The 21,206-nt window shown below is 53.3% G+C and overlaps 7 protein-coding genes across 7 annotated transcripts; 4 read left to right on the forward strand and 3 right to left on the reverse strand.

Annotated features, from left to right (window-relative positions):
* Nucleotides 1-270: 270 nt before the first annotated feature.
* Nucleotides 271-2,779, forward strand: VTN31DRAFT_5150 (uncharacterized protein; the record flags this gene model as incomplete). Its single annotated transcript, XM_069405618.1, has 2 exons — nucleotides 271-367; nucleotides 426-2,779. The coding sequence occupies 2 exons, from the start codon at nucleotides 271-273 to the stop codon at nucleotides 2,777-2,779; spliced, it is 2,451 nt and encodes an 816-aa protein (XP_069260663.1).
* Nucleotides 2,780-3,376: 597 nt separating this feature from the next.
* VTN31DRAFT_5151 (uncharacterized protein) lies at nucleotides 3,377-6,144 on the reverse strand (the record flags this gene model as incomplete). The annotated part of the gene is made up of 6 exons (XM_069405619.1): nucleotides 3,377-3,858; nucleotides 3,916-4,574; nucleotides 4,629-4,719; nucleotides 4,766-4,900; nucleotides 4,953-5,215; nucleotides 5,270-6,144. The coding sequence occupies 6 exons, from the start codon at nucleotides 6,142-6,144 to the stop codon at nucleotides 3,377-3,379; spliced, it is 2,505 nt and encodes an 834-aa protein (XP_069260664.1).
* Nucleotides 6,145-6,761: 617 nt separating this feature from the next.
* On the forward strand, nucleotides 6,762-10,850 carry VTN31DRAFT_5152 (uncharacterized protein; the record flags this gene model as incomplete). The annotated part of the gene is made up of 1 exon (XM_069405620.1): nucleotides 6,762-10,850. The coding sequence occupies one exon, from the start codon at nucleotides 6,762-6,764 to the stop codon at nucleotides 10,848-10,850; it is 4,089 nt and encodes a 1,362-aa protein (XP_069260665.1).
* Nucleotides 10,851-11,038: 188 nt separating this feature from the next.
* On the reverse strand, nucleotides 11,039-13,857 carry VTN31DRAFT_5153 (uncharacterized protein; the record flags this gene model as incomplete). The annotated part of the gene is made up of 2 exons (XM_069405621.1): nucleotides 11,039-13,735; nucleotides 13,786-13,857. The coding sequence occupies 2 exons, from the start codon at nucleotides 13,855-13,857 to the stop codon at nucleotides 11,039-11,041; spliced, it is 2,769 nt and encodes a 922-aa protein (XP_069260666.1).
* A 457-nt stretch (nucleotides 13,858-14,314) lies between these two features.
* On the forward strand, nucleotides 14,315-15,683 carry VTN31DRAFT_5154 (uncharacterized protein; the record flags this gene model as incomplete). Its single annotated transcript, XM_069405622.1, has 4 exons — nucleotides 14,315-14,462; nucleotides 14,516-14,779; nucleotides 14,841-15,459; nucleotides 15,524-15,683. 4 exons carry the CDS (start codon nucleotides 14,315-14,317, stop codon nucleotides 15,681-15,683), a joined length of 1,191 nt encoding a protein of 396 aa, XP_069260667.1.
* A 629-nt stretch (nucleotides 15,684-16,312) lies between these two features.
* On the reverse strand, nucleotides 16,313-17,102 carry VTN31DRAFT_5155 (uncharacterized protein; the record flags this gene model as incomplete). The annotated part of the gene is made up of 4 exons (XM_069405623.1): nucleotides 16,313-16,431; nucleotides 16,497-16,614; nucleotides 16,695-16,740; nucleotides 16,906-17,102. The coding sequence occupies 4 exons, from the start codon at nucleotides 17,100-17,102 to the stop codon at nucleotides 16,313-16,315; spliced, it is 480 nt and encodes a 159-aa protein (XP_069260668.1).
* A 933-nt stretch (nucleotides 17,103-18,035) lies between these two features.
* Nucleotides 18,036-19,206, forward strand: VTN31DRAFT_5156 (uncharacterized protein; the record flags this gene model as incomplete). Its single annotated transcript, XM_069405624.1, has 3 exons — nucleotides 18,036-18,443; nucleotides 18,501-18,783; nucleotides 18,842-19,206. The coding sequence occupies 3 exons, from the start codon at nucleotides 18,036-18,038 to the stop codon at nucleotides 19,204-19,206; spliced, it is 1,056 nt and encodes a 351-aa protein (XP_069260669.1).
* Nucleotides 19,207-21,206: the final 2,000 nt, after the last annotated feature.

The following is a 21,206-nucleotide window of genomic DNA, read 5'->3' on the forward strand; positions in this document are numbered from 1 at the left end:
GCAATGTCATCATGAATGTCATTAACTGTTTCTTTCGTAGTCGTAGTTGACTTGCTCATCGATAAATCGATCGATGCCCGAAGAAGCGTTTGTATTACGTAATATGGGTAATCTTGATTCCTCAGGCAACGACGAATCTCTGCGGCGGGAATCGACACAAAAACATCGCGGCACCTTACCCCGAGATAAGCTTCGGTGTAAGTACACAGCGTCAGGAACGCACGGGATTGACAGGTACACCCTTCATAGCCGGATGTTCGCGTGGCCACAATGGAGAAATTTCTCCGCTCGTGGCGACAGGACGCGCTAAATCGTGGCCAGCACGACGCGGCCATTTACATTGGCGACAAGGTACTGGCATTGACCAGTAAGTGTTTCTTTTTACCGGGCATTGTTTGCTTGAGCTGACTATGGCACTTTCAAAGACAGCGACGCCGACGCGTTCTGGCTCGCGCAAGTCCACTTTAATAACAACAACTACACCCGGGCCCTGTCACTGCTCTCACGCAAAGACCTGATCTCCCGCAGCATCTCGTGCAAGTACCTGGCCGCGCATTGCTACATCAAGCAGAACAAATTCGACGCCGCCCTGGCCATCCTGGGCGAGCAGAACCCAACGCATCTGATCAACAACGGCGGGGCCCACAGTCGGCGGAAGATTCAGCACCTGAACGGCGGACATAGCCATGTCACGCTCCGCAACGGCAAGACGGCATCGTCACGGGCGGCTGCGGATCGAGACCGGGAACGGGCTGAGGAGCGCGAACGTGAGGAGGCCAACAACATCCGCTTCGAGGCCGCCATGTGCTACCTGCGGGGCCTCTGCTACGCTAAGCAGAACGCTTTCGACCGCGCGCGCGACTGCTACAAGGATGCCGTCCGGATTGACGTGCAATGCTTTGAGGCGTTTGACCAGCTCATGAAGAACTCGCTCATGTCCCCCGCTGAAGAGCTGGAGTTTTTGGAGTCGCTCGACTTTGATTCCATTACTGTCCCCTCCGATCCGTCGCTTTCGCAGGAGGCTGCGCACTTCGTCAAGATGCTCTATACCACGCGGCTGTCCAAATACACCTCACCCTCGACCCTGTCCGACGCGACTGAGACCCTTTCTACCCACTACAACCTGGCGAATAACCCGGATATTTTGCTCTCGCGCGCTGAAGCGCTCTACACACAATGTCGCTTCCACGATGCCTTGGAGCTAACGTCGGCGATCTTGTCCAGCCCGGACTCCGGCACTGCGCTAACGGGCTCGTCCGGCAGCAATCAGGTGCAGAGTTTGGGCCATTCTCCGTCGGTGTATCCGCTCCACCTAGCTTGTCTTTACGAAACAGGCTCGACGAATGCGCTATTCTTGTTGGCACATACTCTTGCCGACAACGCACCGGACGAGTCGTACACCTATCTAGCTATTGGCACGTACTATCTCTCCGTCGCAAAGATTGCCGAGGCCCGGCGCTTCTTCTCTAAAGCTTCTCTGCTCGATCCGCATTCTGCTCCCGCGTGGATCGGGTTTGCGCACACCTTTGCTGCAGAGGGCGAGCACGACCAAGCCATTGCAGCATACAGCACCGCTGCGCGACTGTTTCAAGGAAGTCATCTCCCGCAACTCTTTTTAGGGATGCAACATCTGGCGCTGAATAACATGTCTCTCGCGCATGAGTACCTATGTGCTGCCTACGCCATGTCGTCAGGTTCGCCTTCCGGGTCCCTCGCCGCAATACCAAGCACGCGCGACGGAGGCCTGCCTCCACTAGGCGGCGACCCGCTGGTGCTCAACGAGCTGGGTGTGGTGCTGTATCATCAGAATCATCTCGAAGCCGCAGCGGACCTATTCCGTCAAGCGCTCACTCTGGCTGCGTCGCTGCAGTGCGACCCGGCAGCATGGGTGGCCACGCGCGCCAATCTCGGCCACGCGCTGCGCCGCATGAACCGTCTGGAAGAAGCCCTGGCGGAATTCGACGAGTGCGTCCGCATCAGCGCGGCCGGCAGCGCCAGCGGGTACAGCAACTCACTAGGCGGCGTGTCTGCTGTGTCCAGTGGCGTCTCCGGGTACGAGGATCGAGGTTTGATCGGCTCTCTGCACACATCCCGCGGGCTCATCTACCTCGAGATGGGCCGCATCATGGATGCCGTCACGGTGCTGCACGAAGCCGTGCGAGTTCTCGGAGTCAGCGGTGGGGACGCGTCGGGCGGCGCTGGCGTGGCTGGCACGCTGTTATCTCGAGCTCTGGAGCTCTGGGCACTCGAGGGTAGACGCCAGCCACCATCGTTATCTTCCAGCGAGCCGTCGCGCTCCGCAAGCAGCACACGGCATAAGGACAAGGGCAAGGCTAGGGTTCGCAACAACATGGGCGACGACTACTCATCGCCCCTCGAGCCTCCTTCGTCCCTCGATGACCCCATCCATCCTTCCTCTTTCACCAACGACGATCCCGATCCTGATGCGCCTCCTCCCCCTGCCTCTGCAGAAGAGTCCATCGAAATGGAACTCGACCAAGACGCGGATGGCCTACTGAGCCGCGCTCTCGAACGCGTCCGGCCGCGTCGCCGGAAACAACAATCACCCGCCGTCACCACTACAAGCGCGGCGACGACCCGATCCCGTCCTCGGTCAAGGGGGTCCCTCGACCCGACTACCGCGCAGGAGATGATGGATGTGGAGGAAGAAGAACCGGTGCCGACCATGACAACGAGCCGAAACCGTGCAGGAGGAGGAGGGCCGCCGTCACGACGGAGTCCAACGAGACGAATACAGCCTAGGAGATATGATACATGAAGCATGCTTAGGCGGTGTATTTCTCATAGTTGCATAATCATAGGCATGGCGGGAAAGGGGGTCGGCGTTTATGTTTTTGTTTTTTTCCATGCATGGTTCGATACAGAGCAAGACATGGGAGGAGTCTGGCGTTGAGGTATAAAAGATTCTGCTGCAGGATTATCAGTTTCCAGAACGTAACTATGTGCTGCAGTCATCGATTTTTCGTTTGCATTAATGAGTATATCTATTATTACAGCGTTTATGATTGACCTTACAATACCTGGTACCTGAGTACCTTGGGTAGGTAGCTAAAAAGTGAATGAAGTCCAGTCGTCCAACACCCCCTCCAATGAGTCAAATCTCAAGATACGTAGCATGGTTCCATATATAAACAAGCCTTACCATCCGTCCGTATGCAAGATAGAACACAATGACTCTCCACCCTCAGTAAGTATAATAACTGGAAACATGAGACACTTCACCGTGATATTTACCCTGGCCACCCCCAATACCAGAAGCCCCAATGTATACCGCGCGAACATATATGTAGAAAAGAAGACAAAGAAAGAAGAAAGTTTCATCCAAAAGGTCACGCGAAGGAAGGAAAGACTGGACTCACCCCCACAACGGCGGATGGATATACTCCGCCGCCCGATCCAGCACATTCGTAGGAAACGACCAGTCACTGCTGCTGCCCGAGCTGTCCGGAGTCGGCGGCGGGAGGGTGCCGCTGACGCTCGGCGCAGCAACGGTGGACGACGGAACAGCAGCCGCCCCGGACGACGCGTTGCGCACATAGGAGGTGGCGGGGACGCCGTACGCGGTGGCACCGTAGGCGGTTTGGTATGAAGGATCCGTGGTGGTGGGGCCGCTGGCAGGGACGTTGCTGCCGCCGCTGGCGTTTTGGGACGTGTATGTGGCAAAAGCGGCGTTAAGCTTCTGCAGCGCCCGTAGGGACTTGACTAGCGGCTTGGCCCATTGCGTGCGTGTGTCGATGGCGACGTTCGCGGGGATGGATGCTACCTGCGGTCCGGATAGTGAGTCGGAGACTGACAGCGGTGCGTTTGTCAGCCCAGGAGCGGTGCCTTGCTGGGTGACTGTGCAATTGCGTCAATGCGATATTCTCATCAATAGAGACAGCGGCAAAGGCTTACCTGCAGCGACATCAGTGGGATCGATTTCACCCTCGTCGTTGGCCCGCTCGCTGAGAATCATCTCCAAAGCGTGGAGGAGTTTCGGGACTTTGGGCTCATTTTTGGCCTCGTCGATCACTGCCAGGAGGAATGCGCAGCTGATGGCGCGCTGCATGGTGATCCAGGCCCGTGATCCATGAGCGCTGAACGAGTGCAGCTCAATGTACGACTCGACGGTGTTGATCAGGCTATCCACACAATCTTGCCGGATCAGGGGCAGTAGAGGGTCATTTTTGTCCGCTGTGGCTTTTAGAGAGGGCCGACAAAGTTCCGACATAATGTACGACGAATGCACCCTGAGTGCAATTCGTTGCAGGTGCTCCGTAGAGCTTGTGCAGGCCGCCCGGTCTCGCAGATGAGGTGCAGCGTCTCTGAGAATCTCGTGCACGCGCTCTTTATACGCTTGCATCGTCTTGAGGCTCATATGAAAGTGAGGACTAAGCATCCGCCCGCGGACCACCTCTAACGTCAACGAAATGATACGGCACATCGTCTCAAAGTAATCGCGCTGCCTCGGCAGGGATTCTGGCCGGTAGCACACATCTGGCTGGCTCACTGCGACTGTCGACGGTCGGTCGTACGACAGCGAGAAGTGACTGTCCTGCCAGGCCATTGACCACCTTTGATCGACCAAGTCAGTTGGGACCGGAGACGGGCAAGTACAAGACGCTCACCATATATGTCTCCGAGTGTACCGTTCGACCGGAGAGAATCTATTTGACTCAACATGGAGACCAAGAGCCAGTCCCATCCGGATAGTCATTCCTTCATCGAGTCAGCTCAGCCTGTCGACAACACAAAAGCCCCGTACCTAGAAGAACATAGGAAACCCCGGGATTCATGTTGTAAGATAGGACATTCCCTATGATCAAAAGCGTCTTCATGGCTTCAAGAGTTGGTTGCGACACAAAATTGGTCATCCGGAGACATTGGTAGGAACAACAAACTTGGTTTGGGTTAGTATATAAGCAGAAAGCCCAGCTCAAGAGCATACGTACTATAGACCTGAGAAGTCAACTCTCTCTCTTTTCCCGGAAGGTTCGACGATTGACAGCCAGAAGCGAGCACAGCAAAGAGCAATCCGATAAAGGCCAAACTCATACCGAAAGGCTGCGCAGTTAACCCGTCGTCACTTGTCTGTAGGACACCTCCAGCAGCCTTTCGGTTCCTCAAAAATGTCTCCATTTTTTCCTCGAATTCGGGAACATCCACCAGTACTGGGTATAGGGTGCCAGCAACGTCTCTATAGAATGTGAAATATCTGCAGATCGTCGAATTAGTCATTACGATAGGCAGGCCAGGTAGAGCGACTTACTCTCTGATTTGCTCGTCACTTGGCAAAGCACTACACACAGCACTCACGTCGAATGTAGACGTATCTGAAGACCAAAGGTCGACAAATGGGTATGTCGCTGTCTCATTGTCAAGGCCGAGTTTCGGCAGAATGCCCCCCTCGAGCAATGCTTGCGCTTGCAATGAGCCGGACTTGTTTAGAATATATGCCAGAACGGACCGGGAGCCCAAATGCACTGTCCCTTCGCCATATGTCTTTGACGTGTGAATTCCCTCTCGGTCAGTAGCTTGGTCTCCACGTTGACTCTCGTCGGAGCCCATTCGACTAGCAGCTAGCCCGGACGGAGAACTGCTATTCTCTGCTTGCTCTAGACTGCAGCGTAGTGCGGTTATTGTTTCCTCCATCTCTTTTAATTTACTGCAGACATTGTCCCAGCTCTGGCGCGGAATTGTGATGCTTCTTTCCTCGCTCGAGAACAATTGGTCGCCATCTGCAACCTCTAGTTTTCTAGGCTTGACCTCTGGTGTTGTGACAGTGACACCGAGCTGCTCTCGGGGGGATTCAGCCGCGACTTGTCCACCAAGAGGCTGGGCTGATGATTGCCGCCGTTTCGAGGGACGGTCATAGGTGCACAAGTCTGCATGGTCGCGCTTGACGCAGCCATCGCAGGGCAGATTACGATCGCATTTGACTTTCCGGGCATGGCATGGATAGCAGGCCTTGGGTTCTCGGGCTTTGCGCTTCGCTCTGATGATGGCGTCGATCTGGGACTGGGGCAAGTCAGAGACCGCTACGGACGACGAGGGCGCCGTTGCTGTCGTCGGCGACGATGTCTGTTGGCGCGAGTAAGAATGAGATGCCGACGTGACCGGGTTCCCTGCGTCAGGGCGAAACATATCGCTGGGATTAGGCAGTGGCACCCGCGTCCGAGGGTCTTCGCGCTTGTTCATTGGGACGGTGGTGGCATGATTGATGACTTTACTGTGCGATTGATCTTGACCAGCGATGCTTGGTTGATCCAGGATGAGAATAATCACTTGGACCGCGGAACTTCTCTGATCCCAGTCGCTGACATCTCCAAAATATTCACCATGAGCGGAGGCCAATGTTTCCCAACCTGAATCACGTGATCAAAGCGGAGAATCAAAATGAAAATGAATCGGAACGGCTGGGGTCGTTGAGTCTTGGGTGCGATGTGTGTATCATCACGTGAAGAGTAACGTATCGTAGTGGGGCCAAGTCACGTGTTAAATCACGTGATGATAAGCATATCCGCTGATAAGACGAGAACGGACTAGCGCGGGGCCAGACTTTCCACAGCTGCGGTGAAGTCAAAGAGACAATTTTTCTCTGTTCAATGGCGGGTGGGCAAGTTTCCACGTCATTGCAGAGACTCAACAGTCCGCCTCCTACTCTCGAGCGCGCCTCCGATTCACAAAAGTTCTAGCTAGCGCATCGGATGCGCCGGTTCGTCGCTTGCTCCCCCCGAACTTCGCCGAATTGAACTTGGACGATGGCATCGGCGCACCAGTCATCAACTTACCTCGCCCTACCAGGGTCGGTAGCCTTTTCGAAATCTCGCAGCCAAGCTATCGCAAGTAGCATTGGAGCAATCGATGTTCGAGCCCAATGGATACACTATGTCTACACCTCCCAGCCCCTGCAGGAAACTCAAGCCTCCGTCCTCAACCAGCTCCTGCAATACGGTGATATCACGGATGTTCCAGCTTCGTTCGATGAGAGTGACGGCCCCGTGCAGATATTCTATGTGTATCCCCGTATTGGAACAATCTCTCCATGGAGCTCCCAAGCTACCGCCATATCTCACGTGTGTGGTTTGAAGGCGTTCGTGAAACGTATTGAGCGAGGTTTGAAGATTTCATGTCTTCTCCCAGAAGGCGGCGAACTTCTGGATGGGTATAGAGATCGCTTGCATGACCGGATGACTCAGGTGATCAGCGAAGAAGAACCAGACCTACGAGCCATCTTCTGGGAGCACCCGCCAACACCTCTCGAGACGATTCCGCTCCATTCTGGTGAAAAAAGCCCCCGTGAGATTCTGGAAGAAGCCAATGTACGGCTCGGATTGGCGCTGGACCCTGCTGAAATAGATTACCTGGTTGATGCCTATGGCCCCAACGGTCCAGTTGCCCGTGATCCCACCGATGTCGAACTCTTCATGTTTGCGCAGGTCAACTCGGAGCATTGTCGACACAAACAGTTCAATGCTACCTGGATCATTGACGGTAAACAAATGCCAAACAGTCTATTTTCCATGATTCGTAACACCCACAAGAGGCATCCGGATTTTACCATCAGCGCTTACAGCGACAATGCTGCTGTTCTCCAAGGCGAGAACGCGAGCTTCTGGGCGCCAAATCCTATTACGCAAGAGTGGACACAAACGAAAGAGCCTGTCCATTTACTGGCTAAGGTCGAAACTCACAATCACCCAACCGCTGTTTCTCCATATCCTGGTGCTGCGACTGGCTCTGGAGGAGAGATTCGCGATGAGGGATCTGTCGGAAGGGGTTCCAAGCCGAAGGCTGGCTTGGCGGGTTATTGCGTTTCCGATCTTTTGATTCCTGGCTTGAGACAGCCATGGGAGCTTGATGTTGGCAAGCCACATCACATCGCCAGTAGCTTGGATATCATGCTGGAGGCGCCAATTGGCAGTGCTGCATTCAATAACGAGTTTGGACGACCGTGCACGGCCGGCTACTTCCGCACCCTTCTTACGGAAATTGATATCGGCAACGGGCAGAAGGAGCTTCGAGGCTACCACAAGCCGATCATGATCGCAGGCGGCATTGGTACTGTGAGGCCGCAACATGCTCTCAAGGACCCGAATGCCGTTAAGCCTGGGTCATTCCTCGTTGTCCTCGGGGGTCCGGCCATGCTTATTGGTCTTGGGGGTGGTGCCGCCTCAAGTTTGAGTTCTGGTGAAGCCTCTGCTGAGTTGGACTTTGCCAGTGTGCAGAGAGGCAATGCCGAGGTTCAACGCCGAGCCCAAGAAGTCATCAACGCCTGCGTTGCTCTGGGCCCAGACAATCCTATTCAGTTCATCCATGACGTAGGCGCCGGTGGTTTGTCCAACGCTCTCCCTGAGTTGATCCACGATGCTGGTCTTGGCGCAACTTTCGAGTTACGCGAAATCGATAACGCAGATCTCAGCATGAGTCCTATGCAGATTTGGTGCTGCGAAGCCCAGGAGAGATACGTGATGGCGATTGGCGAGGAAGGAATGAACAAGTTCACGGCCATCGCCCGCAGAGAGCGCTGTGGATTCTCGGTTGTCGGCCGAGCCTCGGGTGCTCATGAAGAAAAGCGACTGATTCTCGTCGACAGGGATTTCAAAGATCATCCCAAACCAATCGACTTGCCTTTGTCTGTCCTGTTTGGCAAGCCCCCAAAGATGACGCGCAGGGTGGATTCGAGGAAACTGAAGCTACCGCCTTTTGATGCTGGCTTGACTACGTATCTTCCCTCGATCTCCTCTAGCCAAGAACTGATCAACGAGGCCGCGAACCGAGTGTTATCGCTTCCTGCAGTTGGCTCAAAGTCGTTCCTGATCACCATCGGTGATCGGACTGTTGGTGGTCTCACCACGAGGGATCAAATGGTTGGACCGTGGCAAACCCCGTTGTCAGACGTGTCCGTCACGGCGACATCATTGTTGCCGGGCATGAAGACAGGTGAAGCGATGGCGATGGGTGAGAAGCCTACATTGGCGCTCATTTCTGCCGCGGCCTCAGCCCGAATGGCTGTCGCCGAAGCTCTTATGAACATTGCGGCCGCCGACTTGTTCGATCGGCTCAGCAGAGTCAAGTTGTCCGCGAACTGGATGTCCGCTAGCAGTCATCCGGGCGAGGGCGCAGCAATCTACGAGGCTGTGGAAGCCATTGGCCTGGATCTCTGCCCAAGACTAGGAATCAGCATCCCCGTTGGGAAAGACTCCATGTCGATGAAGATGAAGTGGAAGGATCCGAACACTAATGAGAACAAGGAGGTGACTGCTCCTCTGTCTCTCAACATCTCTGCCTTTGCGCCGGTGCAGAATATCTGGAAGACTTGGACACCGACTCTTCGGCGCGTGGAAGATGTTGGCGAGACAGTGCTCATGTTTGTCGACCTGGCTCAGGGGCGGAAAGCTCTTGGTGGCTCCGCTGTCGCTCAAGTATTCAAGCAAGTTGGCAATGAATGCCCGGATATCCGAGATGTGGATTTGTTCAAGGATTTCTTCGATGCCACACAACAACTGCAAGAGTCTGGCGTCGTTCTGGCGTATCATGATCGTTCCGATGGTGGTTTGTTTGCCACTCTGGCGGAGATGATGTTCGCCGGCCGGTGCGGTGTCGAGATCATGTTGGATGATATTTGCCCCAGCTCCAAGACGGAGGACGTGATTGCGACTCTGTTCAACGAGGAGCTTGGAGCGGTTTTCCAGGTTCGCAAGAAGGACGAGATGAAGTTCCGCTCATGCTTCGCAACTTGCGGACCGCCACCAGGTTTGATCCATCGAATCGGTCGAGTGTCGGAGCAGCCGAAGCAAAACCTTGCAATCTACCACAAGCTCACGCTGGTGTACCGCAACTCGCGGGCCAATCTCCAGCAAACATGGGCGCGTACATCTTACCACATTCAGAGAATCCGAGACAATGCCGCCTGTGCCGACCAGGAGTTTGCCAACATTTTGGACGACAAGGATCCGGGTCTGTCGTGGCGGCTGACGTTCGATCCCAAAGACAAGTCACTCCCAATCCTCACGAGCTTGACCCAACTGTCGCCATTCTCCAACAAGCCCCGCGTTGCCATCCTCCGTGAACAGGGCGTCAACGGCCAGGCCGAGATGGCCTTTGCCTTCAACATTGCCGGCTTTTCCGCGGTCGACGTGCACATGACGGACATCATCTCCGGGCGCGTGTCTCTTGCATCATTTGTCGGTCTGGCGGCTTGTGGTGGGTTCTCCTATGGCGATGTGCTGGGTGCCGGACAAGGCTGGGCGAAGTCGGTGCTGCTGCACGAAGAGACGCGCAAGGAATTCCAGTCTTTCTTCGCGCGACCGGACACCTTCGCCCTGGGCGTCTGCAACGGGTGTCAGTTCCTGTCGCGGCTCAAAGAACTCATCCCCGGCGCCCAAGACTGGCCGAGCTTTGAGCGCAACGCCAGCGAGCAATACGAGGGCCGCGTGTGCATGGTGGGCATCTCGGACCCGGATCCATCCTCGCCGTCGGTCTTTTTGCACGGCATGAACGGCTCGGCGCTGCCCATCGCCGTGGCCCATGGCGAAGGCCGTGCCTCCTTCGCCCTCACACCGGGCGCCACCGCCCAATCCTTGGTGCAGCGCAACCTCGCGCCCATCCGCTACGTCGACAACGCTACCCTCAAGCCGACCATGACTTATCCTTTCAACCCCAACGGCAGTCCCGAGGGTATCGCTGGCGTTCGCTCGCCCGACGGCCGTGTCCTTGCGCTCATGCCGCATCCAGAACGTACCGTTCTCAATGGCGTTGCTAGCTGGCTGCCTGATGAGGCCGAGCAGTGGGGTCCCTATGGCCCATGGAGCCGCATATTCTTCAGTGCCCGGAGATGGGTTGGTTAGTTTATTACTAGTATCTGTCGTCATTGTTATTCTTTGTGTTTGGCGTACAGAATGGATACGGGGAAGAAGTGTACGGAAAAGTCTTGTGTAGCGAATATCATCATGATCCATCAATATATGATATCACGAGATCATTCAGGTTCATGAGTCTATCGTAACAATTTGACGGGTATCACTATGCAGATCGTTCAGAAGCGTACAGGATTGTTCTTCCAATCAAGCCTGTCAGCCAATACCTCCCAGCTCTGCAGCCCATCAACGCGTCCGACGCCTCTTAGCCCAGCAATAAAGAATCCCAACAGACGATCGAACTGTTCTCTGACCTGGGTAAGATGGGACGCGTACGACAACTCGACGAACGACACGCTGGTCGTATTTCCATCATCGTTATCATTACCACTACCGCCGGGGATTTCGTCAAGGTCATCTTCATCATCATCATCATCAGAGTCGAACTCGGCTCTGTACCGAGCGGACCCTCCACGATGACGAGATACTCGGGATCGACGTTCTCGCTGTCGGGAAAACTTGGACGACAGGAAAGATCTCGCAGACCTTCTGTCGAAGCGAGCATGCTCTCCATGCCGCGCCGCCTGAACGTCCGCGAAATAGACGCACAGATCGAGCATGCCGATGACGGCATCGTGGACGTGTTTCAGGTTCTCGGAGAGCAGGCACTGGCGCTCCAATGAGGACATGTACGCACCGTGCACGGCAATCATTGCGTCAACATCACGGGCCGCAGCCAGTGACTTCTCCATTGCGGCGGTCGACGGCGCGATCACCAGCGCGGTCAAGTGGTTGTAAAGGATGTTGGTGAACCAGAGAAGGCTGTGGCGGATCGCGTAGCCGATGTTGTCGGCGGCAGGATCTGCATCGACGACGCTGTTGTTGTGGTCCTCGCCGCGAGGCTTCCGGAGCCGTTGCTGCTCCACGACGTATTTGGCCCACCGGATCTGCATGAGGAACGTGGATATCCGTTGGTAGGCAGCGATGGCGCTCTTGGTGATGATGTTCGCGACCGGCCAGGGGAGCACGTAGTCCGTATACAAGGTTTCGAGCAGTTTGACGGATCGATTGCGATGGTCGACGGCATGTCGAGAGGATGAGCCACTCGAAGATCGCACGATCAGTCGAGACGAGTCGACGACCGGAATCTCGGTGAAGGTGCTTTGGACGAGCTCGGTGATGAGGTATCGATCGTTCCACACTCGTCGGTCCCGATCCAGCAGTTCAAATACTTTGCTGTCGACAACCGACGTGACCGAGATATCCCGACAGAGGTAGATGTACTCCAATGCCGACAGCGACATCCACAACCCGCACTGTTCGTTCAGCTGCTGGCGCAGCAAATCCGACGCAAGCTGATGGTTGGCGGCAATAGACTCCGTAAAGGCTTGCTCGAGCAGGCTGGCAAAAGGCTGAAGGCGGAGCGAGTCGTCGTCGGGACACACGTCGCTCAATGCGAGAGGTCGTCTCCGCACGCCATCGAGGTCCTCCGGGGAGATGCCAAGGTTGCGAAGAAAAATAATGCTCTTACCAGTGGTGAGAATTTTTTGCACTGCCGGCTTAAGGAACTTCGGAGCATGGATACGGCCCGAAGACTCTTCCAAGATGTACCAATCATGCCACAAAGTCCGCAAATCGTTGCCGCGACCGGTGTCTGAGATGAAAAACTCGCCTTGCGACGCGTCCAGCTCACCCGATTGTATCCAAAGTCGAATGGGTCGGCAGTAAGCATCGAAACACGAGAAGAAGAGCCGCGCAAGTGCTCTGAATGCGTGATCATTGCCGGCAGCCTGATTCACGCAGACCAGGTCGTATAGCAAGTCGAGGCACACGAATGCTTGATCCGATGATGCGGCTTTCACTTGCGTTGCGATATCATGTAGCAACAACAGTATCTGCGACGCTTTCTCGATATCTTCCATCAATTGGAGCAGGCTGACAAAGACTGTCTCGCCCGTCACTGACAGATACCGCAAGTGCAGGCTACCAATCGTTGCATCGAAGTCACGCAGATGCTCCTCGACGCCCCTGACGAATGTCTGCAAGAAAACCACGGACTGCGGTAGGGTGACGAATTTCCGTAGGCTACGTAGACGCGTCCCAATCGACGTGCATGATTTCAGTATGTTCAAAAAAGCAGCGTTTGACGAATGCCGGAGTGCGTATCTTCGATCAATTGCAATGGTATCATCGTCGAGTTGCCAAAATAATGATGTTGGTAGACCCTGTAGCATGAACAGGATCTCCCGAGTGGCTTGCAGCTCGGTGATATAACGGGTATGGCTCTCGGAGAACTCGCGCACTGCTGTCGAGTCGTACTCCCAGAAGTGGCCGCTCTTGATCGTCGCGATCAGTTCATCGTCATCTCCCGTGGAGAAGAATTCTTCCGGCACGACGAACACGTCCGGCTGCGTATTACTGCTCTGCGGCACGATTCTCGGGATCGACACGTCGCTCGAGGTGATTGAATAGTCGTCATCGTCCGACGATACCGCGCCAAAGTCAACCTCGGCCCAAATGTCCTCTTGACTATACGCTATTCCTGCGTCGTCTAGGTCCGACCAATTCAACGGCGACTCAGAGACGGGGATAACTGGTGCATCGAACTTTGGGAGCTTAGGTACATCTGCAGGGCGATCCGAGAGCTGCAGTAGGAGTGACAAAATCTCTGGAGCCCATGGTATCCGGCGCCTATCGAGTTCCTCTAAACGATTGTGAAGTGCGTCTGCGAAATCGTCTTTGTTCCGGACGCGGAATTTCTCCTGCAGGCCATCGAGCTGCTTAGCGATCGCGAATTGATCGGTACGGCCCCATGAGGTATCATCTCTGAGAATCGCCTCGGCCTGCGACTTCAATGCCTTGACCCGGGCGGAATTCTACTGCTTATTAGCTTGCCGATCAAAGACGTGTGAATATGTGGCCATACTCGGTCTGTTGTTCTCGTCAGAACCGCAATCAGGTTCTCTAACAATGCGCTTGTCCTGGCCGGGAGGGCCATTTTCGAAAGTCCCCAAGGCGATCATTAGACATCAAGCCGCCATTGGTACCTCGTTGACCGCATTGACTCGTTGGACATCGCAAATCAACAGACACTCACGTTCAAGTCGAACGCCAAAGCAGTTGACAACCCCCATTTAATTACCACACAGTCTAAATGAACTTAACCTTATTTGCAATAGTTAGCCTCAATACGGAATATTACTCTTCCGATCCCTGCCGCCGGTCTCTGCACTTGATTGGACACTATTCTAAGACCTGGCGGCTCACTAAGTCAGGGTTGTGGTGGCGTTCTGGCAACCCCTTCCAGACATTTTTGAGCTGCATTTCAGCTCTTACTCTGGCCCTTGAGGTTACGTACATCGCCCCGTGTGCGCCCGAGCATATATCAACAAGAGCCTTTGAAAAAAAGGCAGGGCACTTCTTGCGTTTTGCGTTGAACGGGACACGACGCCAACATGGCGATCGCACGGCCAATTCGCCTCATCGCGACCCTGTTCATCATATTGACTTTGGGCTTGATCTTCCACTGGTGGACTCCTCAGCCCGCCGTTCCCAAGCATGGCAAGGGCTCCGCTTATTTGAAAAGAGATCCATTGCTGGATCGTGAGTCTATTCTCGCTACGGGTCCGAGACGATAGGTGCTGATTTGAGCGCAGCGACTGGGGAACCGGAAGGGAAACTATGGCGAGCCGACGAGCACGATTATGCCCCAGACAGCCCGAATTCTGCTCGCACCAATGCGACACTTCTCGTGCTTGTGCGGAACGAAGAGCTGGACCAGTTGATTCCGACCATGGAAGACCTGGAGCGAACGTTCAACTCGAAATTTAACTATCCATGGACATTTATGAACGACAAGCCGTTTACGGAGGAGTTCAAACGGCGCACGTCGGCGGTTACCAAGGCGAAATGCTATTATGGTATGGAACTGCTTTGGGATCTGAGGTCGAATGACAACGGCATGGCTGACCGGTTCGACAGAGCAAGTTCCTGCGGAACACTGGGACGTCCCCGAATGGATCGACAGAGAGCTGTTGGAGGAATCGGCCAAGATGTTGAAGGAGAACGGTGTCCAATACAGCGGGAAGCTCTCATACCATCAAATGTGTCGCTGGAACAGTGGGATGTTCTACCGCCATCCAGCACTGCAGAACACCCGATGGTACTGGCGCGTCGAACCTAACGTGGAATTCTTTTGCGACATCGATTACGATGTGTTCCGGTACATGGAGGACAACAACAAGACATACGGGTTCACGATTAGCCTGTTTGATGCCCCGGAGAGTATCCCCAGTTTATGGCCAGAAACAAAACGGTTCATCGCGGAGCATCCGGAGTATGTCGCTGAAAACAACATGATGAAGTGGCTCGAAGATGACTCGCTTCGACCGGAGCACACCAAGAAGGCGAACGGGTATTCGACGTGCCACTTTTGGTCAAATTTTGAGATTGGTGATATGGACTTCTTCCGCAGTGAGAAATATGAGGCTTATTTCAACCATTTGGATCGTGCGGGAGGGTTCTTTTACGAGCGATGGGGTGATGCTCCGGTTCATACCATTGCCCTGGGTCTTTTTGAAGATGCCAGCAAGATTCACTGGTAATTCGACTCGCCAGGCTGATTAGCCAGTTGATGGGAAGCTCAGACTGACGACTCGCGGCAGGTTCCGTGACATCGGCTACCGGCATATCCCATACTTCAACTGCCCCAACTCTCCCAAGTGCAAGGGACGCTGCGAACCGGGCAAATTCTACGAAGGCGAACCATTCCTGGCAAAAGAGGACTGCCGATCAACCTACTTCAAATACGTTGGAATGCATTAGATTCTCACGTCCGTCGATTACTTTTTTCTCTTCCGTATGGGTCGTTGCATGTTCTACCGAGTGATACCCCTCGATCTTCCAACCATGTTGTTTGAATTCTCGCTTTTTGGAAACGCAGGAAAGCGCAGGGCCCGGCTCTCGACGTGACGATTTTCTAGAAACACGAATTTCATGAGCATAACATATAGAGCGTGGACGGGGTTGGGCGTTTGCGGTTGATTTTGTCGATGTATTCTTCTAAAAAGAAAACATGCTGTATAGCTTGATTATGTCCTTGCGTTTTCTCCAGTCTAACAAACGGACCATGATTAATGTATCAAGCGCTGGGGGTCATGTAAGTTGCACATAGTTGAATGGTAACTATTGCACAGTATGACGGTTGGCTTGGATCATGGATCAAACGAGACATTTGAAAGGAACGAGATTCAAGACGCACATCACTCCTAACCCGCCATGGTTGATAAGAATACATCGCGGTCGTAGGAAACACCGTACAATGGGAACAGCTTCGAAACAATACACGAGCGCGTCAAGGAAATTTCCCTCACGATCCATTTCTCCTCTATGTATCTATACAAGCCACAATTTCCAAGTTCTCGACACATCGAGCTGTGCTTGACAACGCCCGCTTATTCGTTATTCGGGTACAGCTCCTCACGCAGCGTGACTCCCAACTCCCGTCGCAGACCGTCAAGCTTCTCGAGGTACTGCTGGTATTGAGCCTCGTTCTCGACCTTGGCGCGGATGCCTGTGATGAAAAGAAAACCAGAGTTAGACAAAAGCTCTCCCCATCAGGTGGAAAAAGCGACCAACCTTCGAAGATTCGGACGGCAGTGGGGAAGTCATTCACCCGGCGGGCGGCGCGCAGAGCAGCCGCGAGAACTTCGACGGAGGGAACAAGGTCGTAGGCAAATGCGTTGTTCAGGTTACGCTGTAAAGGAGTGCAGTCCATTAGCTTCTGTAACATCTCAAAATGCCAGGTCAGCGGCTGCTTTTTCCGCGGATATGTACCTGGAGCTCGAAAACATCCTGGACATTGTCGAATTCTTTCTCATATCTGCAATTGATGCATTAGCAATCATTTTCTACCGTTTGCACCGAGTAATGGGACTAAATCAATGTGACGAGCCCCAGAATGGCAGGTCCAAGGAGCTTGGGTGGTTTTGACGAGCAGAACGTCGTCCCAACCCAAAGCGCAAGGCTCAATGGGATGGCTGCATACCTGGCCGAGAACTCCTCATAGGTCTCCTCCTCATGGCCACCGCTGAGCCGTTTCGACGAGGTGCTGAAGGTGTTGGCGGCGGCGAAAGCCGAGGGCGTCGTGCGGACCGGCAGGCTTGATCGGACGGCGATTCTGCTGGCGACGCTGGCCGGGCGGGCGACGCGTGTCGCGAGACGGAAGAGCGTGGTCGAAGCCATTGCGGAGAGGAACTGCAGCCTGGCGCAAAGTGGTGGATGAAGCAGGTGTGGATGCCGACAAAGATCCTGGGACTATTATGTCTGCCAGCAACAGAGTTGGGAACGGGTTTTCGCGGGTGGTGTGACATCCATTGATTCCTGAGGCTTCGAAACTTGCTGTTCCAGATTATCCAATCAGAAGGCGATATTACCGTATTACTAAGCAGTATACCATTGGCTGCTGCAACCCTGGATTTTCCGAACTGAGATGGGACAATTCAACTCGGTCAACCGGTGACTTCTCGGTTCAAGAACTTCAAGGATGAAATTTGTCCAAAGGCACATGGCTTGGACACTGTATGGACTCCCCAGATTGGAGCAAATTGCTACGTAGACTCGGGCGTAATTCCATCACTCTGACCGAATCGAACAGGGATCGCCTATTGGACGGTTGGATCTTTCGGAACTCGGCTCTCGTCCTCGCAAAGAAATTAAAGCACATGATAAGTACCATCAGGTACCTCTCCTGCAATATTTCGTGTAGAGGTACCTTGGAGTACGTCAGATTTCCCTTGCTGCCACGCAGACAGCAGCCCCTTTTTCAACCGGGTCATCCGTGACTAATCCCAAAACGGTAGCAAAATTTACGACTCAGATCTCAACAACATCTCGCCGACGCCCTTTTCTTTTGTTGTCCCCTTGGTCAATCCCCAGCGACCTGCCAGTGCTTCCCCGTCGTTTACTTTCCCTTCAATTCGTCGGTCACTCTTTCACCCGTTGTTTTATATCCCTCTAATCGCGGCGATTGGGTCGGCAGGCCTTCATCGTCTCCTTTTTCTTTTTTTTCTTTTTTTTGTTGCGCAGACAACATCAGGACGGGGCCTGGTGGTTGACGTTGAATATTCTGTTTTCTGATTGATTACGAATTGGAATCGTCGTCTTGGACTTGTCAAAATGGCGCTTGATTTGAGGAATCTTCCCTTGCCGTCCTTCGATCGCCCGTTCGGGATCCAATTATGGCCGCATTTCTCCAAGGTCTTCGAGCTCGTCGCAGGCTATCCTGCGGAAGAGTTTCGCTTTGTTGAAGGCAAGACGCCAATGTCTACGCTTCGCGAAACGCTTGCCGCCTTGGCTGCATACTATATCATCATTCTTGGTGGCCGGGAGGTTATGAAGAATTTCGAAGCGATGAAGCTGCGCACTCTGTTCATGCTCCACAACTTGATTTTGACCATCTTCAGCGGCGTGTTGCTGGTGTTGTTCCTCGAGCAAGTCATCCCGACGATATACCACCATGGCCTTTTCTATGCCATTTGCGAGTATGATGGTGGATGGACACAACCGCTGGTGGTCCTGTACTATGTGGGAATCCTCTTCAAGAAATGCCAGAAAGCGTCGCTTGTCGCTAATGTGTTGTAGCTCAACTACCTGAACAAATACCTCGAGTTTCTCGACACGATCTTCCTAGTCCTCAAGAAGAAGCCCTTGACGTTCCTCCACACTTATCATCACGGTGCCACGGCCCTGCTGTGCTACACCCAATTGATCGGCTCGACTGCGGTTTCGTGGGTTGTGATCAGTCTGAACCTCTTGGTGCACGTGGTCATGTACTGGTACTACTTCCAGAGTGCTCGTGGCATTCGCATCTGGTGGAAGAAGTACATCACGATCATGCAGATCATCCAGTTCGTGATTGATTTGGGTACGTATTCGCGGCACGGACGATTGATCATGAGCACATGGGTTCTGACCAATGGCAGGCTTTGTGTACTTTGCGTCCTACACCTACTTTGCGCACACCTACTTCCCATGGGCGCCGAACGCGGGTAGCTGCGCTGGCGAGGAGTTTGCGGCGTTCTCGGGCATTGGCATCCTCAGCTCGTATCTTCTGCTCTTTATCTCCTTCTATTTCGCCACCTACCGCAAGGCCGCCAAGAGTGGCCGGCCGCGCAGCAACACCGGAAAACAGTCTCTCATTCAGATGCGGAACGCCGAAGTGCCTAGCCCTCTCTCCAAGGGCACCACGAGCTCGGCCAATACAGAAAGCCGCAACGGGCCCACGCGCAACGGTTCGGCTACTGCTACCGGACGTCAGGGACCCGTGACGCGCTCGCGCAAGGCTTGAAGCGTCCAGCCACGCATCCGGGGCACTGGTGCATCGCCTCGGTACGAGGCTACTTTCACCGTGCCCATGACTCGACCAGTGGGAGCGGCTCGGTGAGCCGTGACGAAAATCGGTTTCGCTTCGATCAATTGTAATCGTTATTCCACCATATTGATCGTTTTAATTCATGACATGACGAAAGAATCGCGTGTGCGGTTTTGGTCGTTGGGGCGGGAGCATAATGCATCATCATCATCATGAGTGGCAGGGCACTCTTTGTTAGGAAGGCTGCTTAGCCACCTTAATGTGTACGAGTACTGTTGTTTTTTTTTTCTTTATATTTTCGAATGGAAATGGGGCTGTAATAATGTCAGAAAACTCTGCCAATTGATGGTCGATGTTGCTGTTGCCTTTGTGTGAAGCTTATCCTTGCAATGAGCATACAGTATTGGGCAATATCGGGTCAATGATGGTCCATAAACCTCTCAAATAGATCCATACACACTCACTTTGACCGTGCCGGGAGGTGCTCCTCATCATACTCGAGTCTATTGAAGCACTGTGGGACTGATCACCAGCTCATATGTTGCTTCGGCAGCATCCAGCCGATTTACTATATACTTCACTGCAAGAATTTCATTGTTTCCTGCATGCGGAGTTCATGACCTGTCTAATGCACCCCATCCACAGCTCACATTTCGACTGCAGTGTCACTGCATTCACTGTAGCATGGGCATGCGGCGTAGGCGTGGTTCCTGCAAGGGTCAAATTCAATAGTCTGTTATTATTTAGGTTGCGATGTCATGATCATTCAAGTCAGAACGTATACTTCTTTTCTTCCAGCCACAGCTTGGAATGAGATGAGAAAGCTCCACGCAATGGATCTGATGATTATTCGTGCATGGCAGCATGCTTTTATTTTTCCACGCGAGGGAGAATCAGGAGGATCGCATCGTGTCTACTATTTCGCTTGCCATCATTATCCACATTCATGAGGTCAAGTGGAAGATGTTGCGAGGTCTGAGGAATCCACGGAGGTTTTGTGGATCTTCAATTTCATGGATTGATGATTATTGTGATGTGATTCAGTGCTTGAAATCCTCAATAATGAGTTGGGAACGTCACAAGGAAGCACGCTCAGATAGAGAAAAGAGCCAATTTAGCAGTAAAGTTCCAATTCATGAATCTGAGATTGAGCAGACGCAACGAGATCCCGTATTACTCCGTCGGGTGGTACCTACCGCAACCTAGTATCTCTTGAGTCTTGCTTGAATCTTGACCTGTTTCATCGGAATAACCGGGGAATGGCACAGACCAGCAGTCTAAATTCTCTAGCCCATGGCTGAAACATCGTTCTGATCCAAGAAACCCAAGGCTTTGTAGAGTGTTTCACGATATCGTTTTCCCACTCACGCGAAGTCCCTAATTAGTATTGATCGATAAGGCGAGATTTGGAATATGGGCAACTCGGGTTCGAATTAGCTTTCACGTCAACATGATGGACTGTGTCGAAGAAAGAAATAGAAAGTTCCCCGTCGGGCGCAGGTCACTTGTAGACTTGAGAGTGACGTTGGGATTCGAATAGGAAAACCGGCTTCTGACTGGTATAAATGGATTATCGCATTGTCCAGTTGAGTTTGCAGTCAGCTTCCAGAGACTTAAATATGTACCTATCGGATAAAACGGATCAAGCACAAACACAGATCTGAGATCACGGCAGCTATTATGTAGTATGTAATCGAGTATCATATGCCCCATCTGCCTAGGCCATCCGATCAGCATTGAGTCGGAAGCATAATACGGAGTAAAGATTAGAGAATTCCCCGCCTGAAATGATCAATCATCAACGCACATCTGGAGCTCCGTCCGTTGTTTAAGCGCTGATTGCTCGCCGCCAGAATAGAGATACATAACTTAGTGGTGCCAAGCTAATCTATCCTCGACAAATCAGGACCGCCTTTCCCTATCCTTTGCCTGCATGCTGCAGAAAGCAGAGCTGCCAGAAATCCCAGAAAAATGCA

The sequence above is a fragment of the Thermomyces dupontii genome (genome assembly GCF_041956625.1).
Source record: "Thermomyces dupontii strain NRRL 2155 unplaced genomic scaffold VTN31scaffold_4, whole genome shotgun sequence".
Classification (NCBI taxonomy): Eukaryota; Fungi; Ascomycota; class Eurotiomycetes; order Eurotiales; family Trichocomaceae; genus Thermomyces; species Thermomyces dupontii.